Source organism: Oncorhynchus keta, chromosome 2 (assembly GCF_023373465.1).
Source record: "Oncorhynchus keta strain PuntledgeMale-10-30-2019 chromosome 2, Oket_V2, whole genome shotgun sequence".
Taxonomy (NCBI): Eukaryota; Metazoa; Chordata; class Actinopteri; order Salmoniformes; family Salmonidae; genus Oncorhynchus; species Oncorhynchus keta.
In genome coordinates this window covers 68,912,436-68,925,252 of record NC_068422.1, presented here as the reverse complement: position 1 = coordinate 68,925,252, position 12,817 = coordinate 68,912,436, and the positions used below count along the sequence as shown (strand labels likewise).

The 12,817-nt window shown below is 43.0% G+C and overlaps 1 protein-coding gene across 2 annotated transcripts in view; it reads right to left on the bottom strand.

Annotated features, from left to right (window-relative positions):
- The window catches only part of LOC118362852 (copine-7-like), a 35,794-nt gene that overhangs the window by 12,435 nt on the left and 10,542 nt on the right, over positions 1-12,817 (bottom strand). For both annotated transcript variants that reach the window (XM_052481600.1, XM_052481601.1), the window contains exons 3-10: positions 10,353-10,535; positions 10,015-10,089; positions 6,570-6,644; positions 1,999-2,082; positions 1,819-1,908; positions 1,563-1,661; positions 1,283-1,369; positions 512-571 (exon numbers count right to left, since the gene is read on the bottom strand). In XM_052481600.1, the coding sequence (XP_052337560.1) occupies positions 512-571; positions 1,283-1,369; positions 1,563-1,661; positions 1,819-1,908; positions 1,999-2,082; positions 6,570-6,644; positions 10,015-10,089; positions 10,353-10,535 (753 nt within the window). The remainder of the gene's footprint in view (positions 1-511; positions 572-1,282; positions 1,370-1,562; positions 1,662-1,818; positions 1,909-1,998; positions 2,083-6,569; positions 6,645-10,014; positions 10,090-10,352; positions 10,536-12,817) is intronic.

Genomic DNA, 12,817 nt, shown 5'->3' with positions numbered 1-12,817 from the left:
GTTTGAATCATTAGTGCATTTTCAAAGGACTTCTATAGTGTTCTTCATCTGTGGAAAGTGATACCTAAGGCTGTCTATGCAACAATGAAGCAGTGCTCCTAACATAGCAGTTCCCCTAAATGAATATTCATTATTGCCTCAGTTATCCTTCTAAGGAGCTAGTCTTCAGTTAGAAAAGCACCCGGACACATCGGAAAATGCCAGTCAGCAAGGTAATGTTCCATTAGTTTAAAAAATGCAGAATGTAATGTTTCACACTTAAAGAATGTAGCATTTAATCAAAACACTGGCCTTGATGACAGCACATAGCCTGGAAATGGATCACTGGTTTAAATCTCACAGGCAGGTTAGAATACGAAGCTTATTGTCTATTCCATTACCTTAACAAAGGCATATGTATAGAATGTGTAGGCAGTCAGTGGATTGTACACATTTGAAGGTTAGCATAGCATTGTACCATGCTGCTAAGTGATGATAATATGCTAGTGCACGCATTGGCTACTCAACTTACTGTAAAGTGGATTTGGCATCCTCCCATGATGTAGTCCAGGAAGGAATACACTCTGTGAAGCTGCAGAACAGAGAAGAAGCTTTTAAACTAAACCCCAGAGGGTGGGGAGTTCGGACTTGGTGGAGTACTCAATGTTTTCAGATGGATTCCAGTTTTAACCAATGGCTGTTCCATTTACAAAAGAACAAGTATGTATTTTAAAACTATTATTCAACCACATCTCAGTAGCTATGCACTGTTTAGAAAACAAGTATTATGTAGTAAGCATGAACATGGAGAATGGTGATGATTTCATTTAGTCTGAAGGCAGCAGCTCTGTGATGTGCAGTGTGCTCTCTCCATGCCAGTTAGAGATCACACACCCAGTGGGGGCGGCAGAGGATTCAAACTGAGACACAGCAGCAATCACATGAGCTGGGGCGCAGTAAACTAATTCATCCAAAATGAAATAATCAAAATGAGAGGCCTGAGACACCAACAGCTACACCAATTTAATTTTTTTTTTTTTTTTTAAAAGACCTGCAAACTAAAAACATAGGGGGAAAGCACGGTGACAGCCACCCACAGATGTAGTCATTTACAGAAATGGGTAGCGGGGGTGGACAGTAAACTGAGGATGATCGCATTTCTAAAATTAGCAATATTCATTAATTAGCACTATGTGTACATGTTGTGAGAGAGTACAACTGAATAGCACAGAGACGGGGATGATTCTCGATGTATTCGATAGTGGAGAGTTGCTGAGCAGGAGCTGTAACGGTTGGCTCTAACCTTGAGATCACTGAGGATGACCACCCCAGAGTTCTTGTAGTTCTTTTTCTTCAGTTTGTACTTTGGATTCATGCAATCCCATGTGACCTTTAACACAAGAGGTAGACAATACATACAGAAACATAGTAATGAGTTATGACTTCTGCGGTATGACTTGCACAACATAGAACTCCAGCGTGACATTTCTTTCATCCATTTCTGTCTGTCACAAGTGGGACATCAGTGACACACATCAAACTTTCAACAGTGACTGACAGCACTCTCTCTCCGTTCGACTGACCTTGCTTCCACCGCCAATTTTCTGCATTTCTCTGAAGGTGGCATAAAACTCTCCGATGAAGTCGTGTTTTCCCCTGGAATCGTAATCCCAGACTAGGCACTGTGACACAACCAGACAGTGACAGACAGAACCCTCTGATATTGACTGTTCATTCACCAGTAAGTTACTTCATTCACCAGTTCCATTCATTCATTCATCAATAAATACCACAGCAGCAATGTTAAACCATCACACTATGACTTCCTGTGTTTCTTACCTTGAGCTTCCTGTCCTCATCACAGCTACACAGAGAGATGAGAGACACTTTAAAGGGCTCCCACACGGGGTTCAGGTTGTTTTTGATTACCTGCAAGAGCACATTAGACATGAGTAACTTTCACCACACATGGAGAAGGAGAGGTAGATACAGAGAGGAGGAATGAATGTGTCTATTAACCTCAGTTCTGTGAACGAGCTGTTCCGTCCCATCATCGTTGATTCGATATATTTCCAAAAAGGGGTCTGACTTACTGAAGAGATCCTGTCAAATATACAAACCAATCAAACATAATACACTAATTCTAGTTGAGCCATTAATGTACAGTCATTTATCTCAAACAATCAAATAACAAACAAGTGAAGTCACACGCACACAAATGTTAGCTTGGTCCTCCTGATGCTAAATTTGACACAGCTTATCCCCTGCCTGTGCATGTGGTGTTTTGTTCACTGCTGTGACAAATCAAATCAGGAAAAAGGGCTTGAAAGAGTCATTTGACATAGAGTCTCAAGGTAAGGCTGAGAGCAACTACAGCTTGTTTAGGTCAATTGATTGTTCAGGACTCAACAGACAGTCTTTCTGTACATTGTGTAGTGTATGAGAGTGTTAGAGAAAGGAATGGAGGGAGAAAGAAAGTGTGTGAGAGTGAGCGGGGGGCACAAAACAAGATATTTAATGTCCCCATTTCTCGCTGCATTAGCCTGATACAGCTCCACAGGGACAGCCAGGGAGGAAAGAAGGAGGTAGTCCCCCCATCTCGTTGTCACGGCAACCCCTTGCCAATGGCGTCACTGTGGACTGACGTGCATTACAAGTGCATTTGTCTGTCAACATTTAATCCCTGTCCAGCAATAACAGGTCTCACCAATTATATAATCAGCACCATTAATTAAGTTAACTTTGACCAGCACAGTCTACTGAGTTCCATAATGTTACAAGTTCCATAATGCCCTCCAGCATTTCAGGCAGCATTACAGTATTATAAATAAATGGGGGATATTTCATTGCATGATCCATGTTGCTCATACTGTGGTTGTCACAGCAAGTCATCTACAATTATATATACACTGCTCAAAAAAATAAAGGGAACACTAAAATAACACATCCTAGATCTGAATGAATGAAATATTTTTATTAAATACTTTTTTCTTTACATAGTTGAATGTGCTGACAACAAAATCACACAAAAATTATCAATGGAAATCAAATGTATCAACCCATGGAGGTCTGGATTTGGAGTCACACTCAAAATTAAAGTGGAAAACCACACTACAGGCTTATCCAACGTTTATGTAATGTCCTTAAATCAAGCCAAAATGAGGCTCAGTAGTGTGTGTGGCCTCCACATGCCTGTATGACCTCCCTACAACGCCTTGGCATGCTCCTGATGAGGTGGCGGATGGTCTCCTGAGGGATCTCCTCCCAGACCTGGACTAAAGCATCCGCCAACTCCTGGACAGTCTGTGGTGCAATGTGGCGTTGGTGGATGGAGCGAGACATGATGTCCCAGATGTGCTCAATTGGATTCAGGTCTGGGGAACGAGCGGGCCAGTCCATAGCATCAATGCCTTCCTCTTGCAGGAACTGCTGACACACTCCAGCCACATGAGGTCTAGCATTGTCTTGCATTAGGAGGAACCCAGGGCCAACCGCGCCAGCATATGGTCTCACAAAGGGTCTGAGGATCTCATCTCGGTACCTAATGGCAGTCAGGCTACCTCTGGCGAGCACATGGAGGGCTGTGCGGCCCCCCCAAAGAAATACCACCCCACACCATGACTGACCCACCGCCAAACCGGTCATGCTGGAGAATGTTGCAGGCAGCAGAACGTTCTCCACGGCGTCTCCAGACTGTTACGTCTGTCACATGTGCTCAGTGTGAACCTGCTTTCATCTGTGAAGAGCACAGGGCGCCAGTGGTAAATTTTCTAATCTTCTCTGGCAAATGCCAAACGTCCTGCACGGTGTTGGGCTGTAAGCACAACCCCCACCTGTGGACGTCGGGCCCTCATACCACCCTCATGGAGTCTGTTTCTGACCGTTTGAGCAGACACATGCACATTTGTGGCCTGCTGGAGGTCATTTTGCAGGGCTCTGGCAGTGCTCCTCCTGCTCCTCCTTGCATAAAGGCGGATGTAGCGGTCCTGCTGCTGGGTTGTTGCCCTCCTACGACCTCCTCCACGTCTCCTGATGTACTGGCCTGTCTCCTGGTAGCGCCTCCATGCTCTGGACACTACGTTGACAGACACAGCAAACCTTCTTGCCACAGCTTGTAATGTGCCATCCCGGATGAGCTGCACTACCTGAGCCACTTGTGTGGGTTGTAGACTCCGTCTCATGCTACCACTAGAGTGAAAGCACCGCCAGCATTCAAAAGTGACCAAAACATCAGCCAGGAAGCATAGGAACTGAGAAGTGGTCTGTAGTCACCACCTTCAGAACCACTCCTTTATTGGGGGTGTCTTGCTAATTGTCTATAATGTCCACCTGTTGTCTATTCCATTTGCACAACAGCATGTGAAATTTATTGTCAATCAGTGTTGCTTCCTCGGTGGACAGTTTGATTTCACAGAAGTGTGATAGACTTGGAGTTACATTGTGTTGTTTAAGTGTTCCCTTTATTTTTTTGAGCAGTGTATATATTTTCAAGTACTTTTAAAAACAAAAGGTTCAACATTCAAGACATTTAAATGCAAACCTTTGAAAAGGTACTTTGTCAGAGCCGTCACCCATTGTGCTGGTAAATCAACTACAATATTAAAGGGCCTCATCACAGCTGATCACCATTGTGAAGCAGGCAGTATTTATAGCCTGTGTGGTATAGATCATGTGCATAGTCTATTAGAGTAATATTTCTCAGTGTAATGGGATCCTCAAAGTCATTTGAACGGAGAGATTCCATACAAAGATAGGAGCCTGGCAATTAATCTGCCTGAGGATGTGACCCCCCCACGTCTCTCTCTCTCTCTGTTCCCACCCCCCTCTCTCCCACTTTCCATCTCCTGCTCTCTTTCTGGTTCCAAGTAGAACTGTTTAGGGTTCCATGTAGAACCTTTTACACCGAGGGTTCTACATGAAACCAAAAATAAACTTTTTGGAACCTTTTTTCTAAGAGCATACAGGGTTGGCTGACAGGGTTGGGCAACTGAAATGTAATTATGTCAATAAGCAAAAGAAAGAACGTTTTAAAGCCACCATACCACCATTGATGAGTTTCCCTGACTCCAATGTACACTGAAGATTCCATTAGCAATATTGCTTGTGTCTAAATCACAAACAGTGCAATTTGAAATCTGTTTTTATTTCCACATGGAATTGCTCATCATGACCCTTTTTCTATTGGATTGCTAACTCTAATAAATGCATTAACGGAGCCTGGGCTCTGCTCTGATGAATACACACTAAGGAGAACTTTACCTCCACTCCCTGTTAACTTTCTCCAATACTGCTGGAGTCAGAGGCCAATTGCACCCTTTGCTTGGTAGCATTCTGAGAGCATAGAGAGGCAGGAAGAAGATTTCTGCTATAATCATTGATGTCAGAGAGTTATTCCAGTCTTGTTGACTGAGACATGAACCTTCTGCCTTGAGCCTTGTGTGGGTGTGCCAGTTCTACTGTAGGTGCCTCAGTGCTCCAGCTCCCAAAATCTGTTGCCAAATATCTTTCGTAACCCTCCTAAATGCTCTACCGACAACAAACTCCCTCGATCTGAGCTCACCATGCATTTTACATAGCTTTTCTCTGTCAAGCCATTTGTTGAAAAACTACTGCTGTCTTTGCTGTCTTTGCACAGAGAGCCCCATGTTGGATTGATTTCCTCATCTTGTGTTAGGGCGCAGGAATTTAGAGTCGAAAAGGACAGGTCGATCATGTCCTTTGGATATTGCAAGGCAGCCTTTCAGAGCCAGGATACTTGAAATGCATAAATTCATGAATGGCAGACAAAAATGGAATGGTAGGAAAAGAGAGAGAGAAAAAAGGTATTTTGCAGATAATCACTTAGAGTATGTTTCTGCTTGAGGCACAGAAAGTGAGAGGGCGGAAGACCCTGAGAGATATGCAGAGAAAAGGAGGAAGACCCTGAGAGATATGTTGAGTAAAGGAGGAAGAGAAGGAGAAAGGCGGAGATATTAGTTGAGAGACGAGGAGAGAGAAGATAAGTGCAGAGGCGTTCGGGTACGGCTTGTTGCTGCTGTAGGAAGAACAGACACCTGCAGAGCTTCAGGGCCTGTGGTCCATTGTGGGATGCTTTGTGTGGAGGGGCTATTTGCAAACAGAGAACCACACGGTAACACCCTTTACACACACACTGACACACACCAACACAAAACACACACACACTGAACTAAGCAAACCTCACACTGATCTCACCCTCATCTTCCTTTGGCTATCTGTCAAGGGTCCATGACACACCATTCTCACAAGGCTTGTCTCAACGGGGAACCAGCATTTACAGAAAGCCAAGTTCAATTCAGACTTAATAGAACAAATGCTGAAATGCATGTTGTCATGTCATCCAGTAAATACAGTGTAAAGCATATGGATCTAAATAAATGTTGCGTTTATAAGTGTAGAAAATCCATATCCTCTTCGTTGTATAAATCTTTGTCTGGTTAATGACTGATAATGTCAAAAAGAGATCTTGAAATCACATTCACAGGAGAGAGGTTCAACAGCCAGCAATAAGCACAAATTCACCCATGAACTATATTGACATTTCCATCAAGAGAAGGACCCTAAACCCTTACCTTATCATCCAGTTTTTTGGCACAGAAGAACAGTTCAACATATCCATTGTTGCCAGAAATTTCTTCAGCGTGTACCTGAAACAAGGGTTTTAGTAAGTCACATTTATGCCCGATGAGAATATTTTATTTTCAGCAGCAGACAGCCTGTCGTATGACATGTAGACAGGACCTTGAAGCCAATCAAAATATGTCACATAAAATGTTGAGGAGTGTTATTACTTTTAAACTTCAACAGAAAGCTCATTCAAGCCGAGAAAAAGAGCTGGGTCCAAATTTAGTCCACAAGACCGTTTAGTTGGCCTCCAAAAGGAATACACTAATAGCAAATACGTTCATTATTCTGCATATTTAAAGGATTATTACAGATAGGTTAATACGTTTTGCTGAAAAAACACAAATGTGTGTGTGTGTGTGTGTGTGTGTGTGTGTGTGTGTGTGTGTGTGTGTGTGTGTGTGTGTGTGTGTGTGTGTGTGTGTGTGTGTGTGTGTGTGTGTGAGTTAAAATTGGCAATAAAGACACAGATTTAATTCCTCAGGGCCATGGGGTGAGACAGGGATGCAGCTTGAGCCCCACCCTATTCAACATATATATATATATATTTACTCAGTGAACAAAACATTAGGAACGCATTCCTAATATTGAGTTGTACCCCATTTTACCTTCAGAACATCCTCAATTCCTCGAGACATGCACTCTACAAGGTGTCGAAAGCATTCCATAGGGATGCTGGCCCATGTTGACTCCAATGCTTCCACAGTTGTGTCAAGTTGGCTGAACCATTCTTGATTCGCACAGGAAAATCCCTGCAGCATTGCAGTTCTTGACACACTCAAACTTTGTGCGCCTGGAACTTACTACCATATCCCTTTCAAAGGCACTTAAATATTTTGTCTTCCCATTTACCCTATGTATGGCACACACAGTCGATATCTTAATTGTCTCAGGCTTAAAAATCCTTCTTTAGACTCTCTCCTGCCCTTCATCTACACTGATTGGAGAGGATTTAAGAAGGGACATCAATGAGCGATCATAACTTCACCTGGATTCACCTGGTCAGTCTGTCATGGAAATGTTTTGTACAATCTGTGTACAGTATATCAATGAATTGGGCCCAATGAATCTCAGTAAATAGAAAATAATGGTGTTCCAAAAAAGCTCCTGTTACCAGGAAAACAAATATAAATTATATCTAGACACCGTTGCCCTAGAGCACACAAGAACTATACCTACCTCGGCCTAAACATCAACATGACAGGTGCACAAGGCAGTGAATGATCTAACAGATAAGGCAAGAATGGCCTTCTACACCATCAAAAGAAACATACAACTAGACATCCCAATTACGATCTGGAAAAAAAGACTTCAATCAGTTCTAGAAGCCATTACTCTCTATGGTTGTGAGGTCTGGGGTCGACTCACCAAACAAGAATTCATAAAACGGGACAAACACCCAATTGAGACTCTACATACAGAATTCTGCAAAAAAGTGTACAACGCAACACCCCAAACAATGCATACAGAGCTATTAAATTCTATAACCACCTAACAGGAAGCGATTCCCACACATTCCACCACAAAGCCCTCACCTACAGAGAGATGAACCGAGAGAAGAGTCCCCTCATCCAACTGGTTCTGGGATTCTGTCCACAAACACAACCAGACCCCACAGAGCCCTAGGACAGCAACACAATCAGATCCAACCAAATCATGGGGAAACAAAAAGAGAACTACTTGACACACTGGAATTTATCAACCAAAAAACAGAGCAAATTGGAATGCTATCTGTCCCTAAACAGAGAGTACACATTGGCAGAATACCTGACCACTGTGACTGACCCAAAATTAAGAACATCCTTGACTATGTACAGACTCAGTGAGCATAGCCTTGCTATTGAGAAAGGCAGCCATAAACAGACCTGTCTCTCGAAAGAAGACAGGCTATGTTCACTTTACCCACAAAATAAAGTGGAAACTGAGCTGCACTTCCTAGCATTCTGCCAAACATATGACCAAATTAGAGATACATATTTCCCACATATCACACAGACCCACAAAGATAAACTCCCATATCTGTTTAGGCAAAATAGTGCCGTATTGCAATGACAGCAGCAAGATTACAGTAAAGTATATGGTTTCTGTCATTCAAACAAAAGTGTGGCAAGCTTCTCAATAATACAGCACAGCAAAGCTTGATGCATGTGTCGTATCAGCAGCTTGTCAAGCTTTCTGTATGTACAGTATCTTGGATTAATATGATTTATTGTATCTCATATCATGGTGCCATTGTCCTGGTGAGTGTTGTGTAGGCATAATGTGTATTGTGTATTGGATTATGGCCCGGTAATGAACGTTCTAGTTAGAAGACTATTGTAATGTGATGCTTGCCAGTGGGAGCCACAGTAAATGCATACAACCTTAATCCCTACCATTTGACCCAACATTTCTCCACATGCACAATGGGCATCTGAGAGATGTGTTACAAACACTGGGAAGGGATTTTTCACACAAAACACAACAGTTGTCTGTTGTTCTGCCACCTTCCAGATTAGCCTGCAGGCACATTACAGGCAGACACCATGTCATTGGGATCCATCTCACGGACAGACCTGACAAAGCCCAGGCCCATTATCATATCAGGAAAAGCCATTTTCAGAAACACCATGACACAGGTTAGCACTAATTCACTAGAATGCATTAAGCCCACACTGCTACAGAACTGTGCTTAAACAAACCCATTATATCCCCCATAACCACCTCACAGCAAGCTGCCGCCATCTGATCGCATCCAATCAATGGTCATAATGGCAACACTAGCCGAAGGGAAAAATCCTCAAATGCCATCTTTACTTTGGCCATTTCCATCACAAGCAAGTCATTCTCAGCCCTTCTCTCCAATGGCAATTTATGCGTAGTTTGTTAGGGTAAAATCAATAAAGATAGGTATCAATAAGGCAAAAGGTCTGTTGTTGACATTATCAAATTCACTCCTTGGGCAAAACCCCTTCTCTTTTCTCCTCTCATCTCTGCAGTATAAGAAGGCACAGAGATCACAGACTCTGCACCCCTGACTTAACAGGAGCAGTGAGGAACGCTGACTCTTCCTCCCACTCCACTAAAGGTCAGATCTGCAGGCTTGTTAAACACAGTTTCTCTGTGTTGTTCCCTTTTGTATGGCAATGTAATGTTGGCCTGGCAGATGGTGTTGAGACCATCCAACTGAAACAACACTGTGCTTTAACGTCCCCCTCTCTTTGTCATGGCAGATATTGTGTATGAGTCATGAATCTTTGTACAGAGAAGCATCCTTACATCACAGGATTCACATCATCTACTTGCTTGAATTGATTTAACAAGTGATTGCATTTGATTTTGCTTGCCACTGTTACTGCAACAGTGAGCCAATGGTGAGCGAGATCAATAGGATGATGAATAGGGGGAACCTACCGTGATGGTGGATTTCCCAGCGTACTTCGCATACTTTAGGAATAAAGGCTTCACCATCTTCTTCTGGGCTACAATCTGTGGAACACAGGAAAACTATGAATGACTGGTGACTAGTGAAGCAGTGAGAAGTATTACCGGACAATTAGTACGAAAGCAGTTTGAGAGCAGTATGACGAGGACTGGTAACCTCTAACCTTTACCCTCTGACTTCTGTTGTTGGTGAGCAGCAACTCAACTCAGCTGTTCCATTCAGTTTATGTGTGGTGAGTGATTTGATTAGACATAAGAAATGGCACATTGGATAACTGAGTGAAAGGGTCAGACATTCAGTACAGGACCTGGCCGAGCGTACACTCCACCCCACCCAGGAAGTCGTCATCGCGGGTGCCAATACTGTGAGTGCCATGGATGTCGTAGACCTCGAACCGCAGCTTCTGAGCTTCCTCAAAGTAATAGTCCAGGGTGAAGACCTTGGCAAAGACCGGGTGCAGGTTGCTCTTGATCACCTCTGTCCTGTCAAGCTGAAGAGACAAGAGGGGAGAAAAAGGCACAGCGTTAGAATGTGGACACATTGTTGGATATTACTGGAGAAACTCGGACCTCCAACTCAACTCTCTAATGAGAGCTTCCTACCAATTAAACATAAAGAGTGCAGTTTTATATGCAATATACATTGTATCAGTTAATTTACAATGCTAATTAATGTATGGGACATGATGATGCATTCATGGGCACATGGGAATGTAGGAACAACAGCCAAATACCCATCTGCACCCGGATCACTGCTACAGCCACTTTTGGCATTCGTGTTTGTTTTCCTGTTGATTAGACCAAAATGTAAATCTTGTGAAGCTCTTGTTCAGACAGTGACAGCAGAGAGGATTTTAGTGGACTGAGGGCTGAGAGCTCAGCAGACACACAGCTCATCCATTGCCATGCTTGGACATTCATACACCTGTTTATCTAATACACCTGGTTCATGCCTGAACTCTCCACATTGCCACCTGCTTTCAGTGGAGCACAGAGGCTGTGTTTACACAGGCAGCCCAATTCTGATCTTTGTCAATAATTGGGCAAAATATCAGAATTTGGCTGCCTATGTAAACCCAGCCAGAGTGTACCCATCTAGCACCCAGTATCCAATTATGTCCAGTACCAGAGAAATTATTACTAATAATTTAACTCCAAACTAGGTATTCAAGCCTAAGGCAACTATCAATCTAAATCTGGTAAGGAAACATAAAATGCCATAAATATTTTACTCTCGTTTTCCATTTCTTTTAATTTGAGAAGAAAGTTGTGATGGTAAAACAGAAGATAGTCAGAAAGTCATCAAACACAGATAGTTAAATATGAAAGGAAATTTTACATCATCTCCGTAGTTTGACCTAAAACAGAAAATACTAGAGAGATTGCCATCAATCTCAAACCAGGCCTAGCCATCAATCTCAATAATAACCTTATCGTAGCACAGCCAAATCCCACCCGTCCATAGAGCACAAATCAAGAATGAAGCTCCCTGATCAGCAGTTCTGTCAAAGCTCTCTAAAGTCAGAGTCAACATGGGCCCCACACACCAAACTCCATGAACATACATGGCACACTATAGTACACACATGCACGTCCACATTAACATTCAGGAGTTAATCCTACTGCTTTACCTCATGCTGTTGGCCTTGAGCTGAGGAGAACACACAAGACACCCACACACAGAATGGTTGATGAGAAGCAACAGAGAAAGCATGCACCTTTTTTCACTGACAATCACTGTGGAATAGAGTCTAGTCTGCCAGTCCTAATTAGAGACACCTCCAGAGTGTTGAAGACCATGTTATTACGTATTCTGATATAAATGACCTGAGGAATGGGGGATTGTCTTGTTATTCATTATTGACCTTGCAAACAGTAGAAAGAGTGATTAATTTCTCAGGAGATAACAGCTAAGACATGTTTTAATTAGACTCTGGCCCTCCTCCTCTCGCTGTTTCTCTCAGTCTCTGTCTTTTTTCTCTCGATCTCTTTCTGTGCTATCTGGTTGGACATACTTGTGAACACAAGTTTGTTTCCGTGTGTGATGAAAGCTACCCAGAGCCACAGAGGAAGGGCTGTGTGATGAAAGCTACCCAGAGCCACAGAGGAAGGGCTGTGCCTTTGTAATGCCTACCCCTGTGATGCCCATTCATCTGGGTTGGCAGGGAGAGTCTACAGAGAGGTGACTGTCTGACGTATGGCAGGATCTCTGAGGTCCCAGGGAGTCAGCTCCCTCTCTCCTTCTTGCCAGCAGCACACCACCCTGCATCCCACTGCTGGCTTGCCGCTGAAGCTAAGTAGGGTTGGTCTTGAATGGGAGACCAGATGCTGCTGGAAGTGAGGTTGGAGGGCCAGTAGGGGCACTCTGGCCAAAGGAGCTCCCAATAGAGTACCACAGTATGAGTCATAAAATCTAGTGGTCAAACAAGGAAATGGTTCCACTTGTTTGTTTTTTCCCATAGGGGATTTTAGAAACACTTAAAATAAGGGCTGTGTTTGGTGTAGGATTACCTTGGCGAGACGTTTTGATAACCGTGTAAATCTCTCTAGGACAAGTTGACTTCAAATCAAATCCAATTTTATTTGTCACATATACATGGTTAGCAGTTGTTAATGAGATTGTAGCGAAATGCTTGTGCTTCTAGTTCCGACCATGCAGTAATATCTAACAAGAAATCTAACAATTTCACGACAACTACCTTATTCACACAAGTGTAAAGAAATGAATAAGAATATATGTACATAAAAATATATGGATGAGCGATGGCCGAAC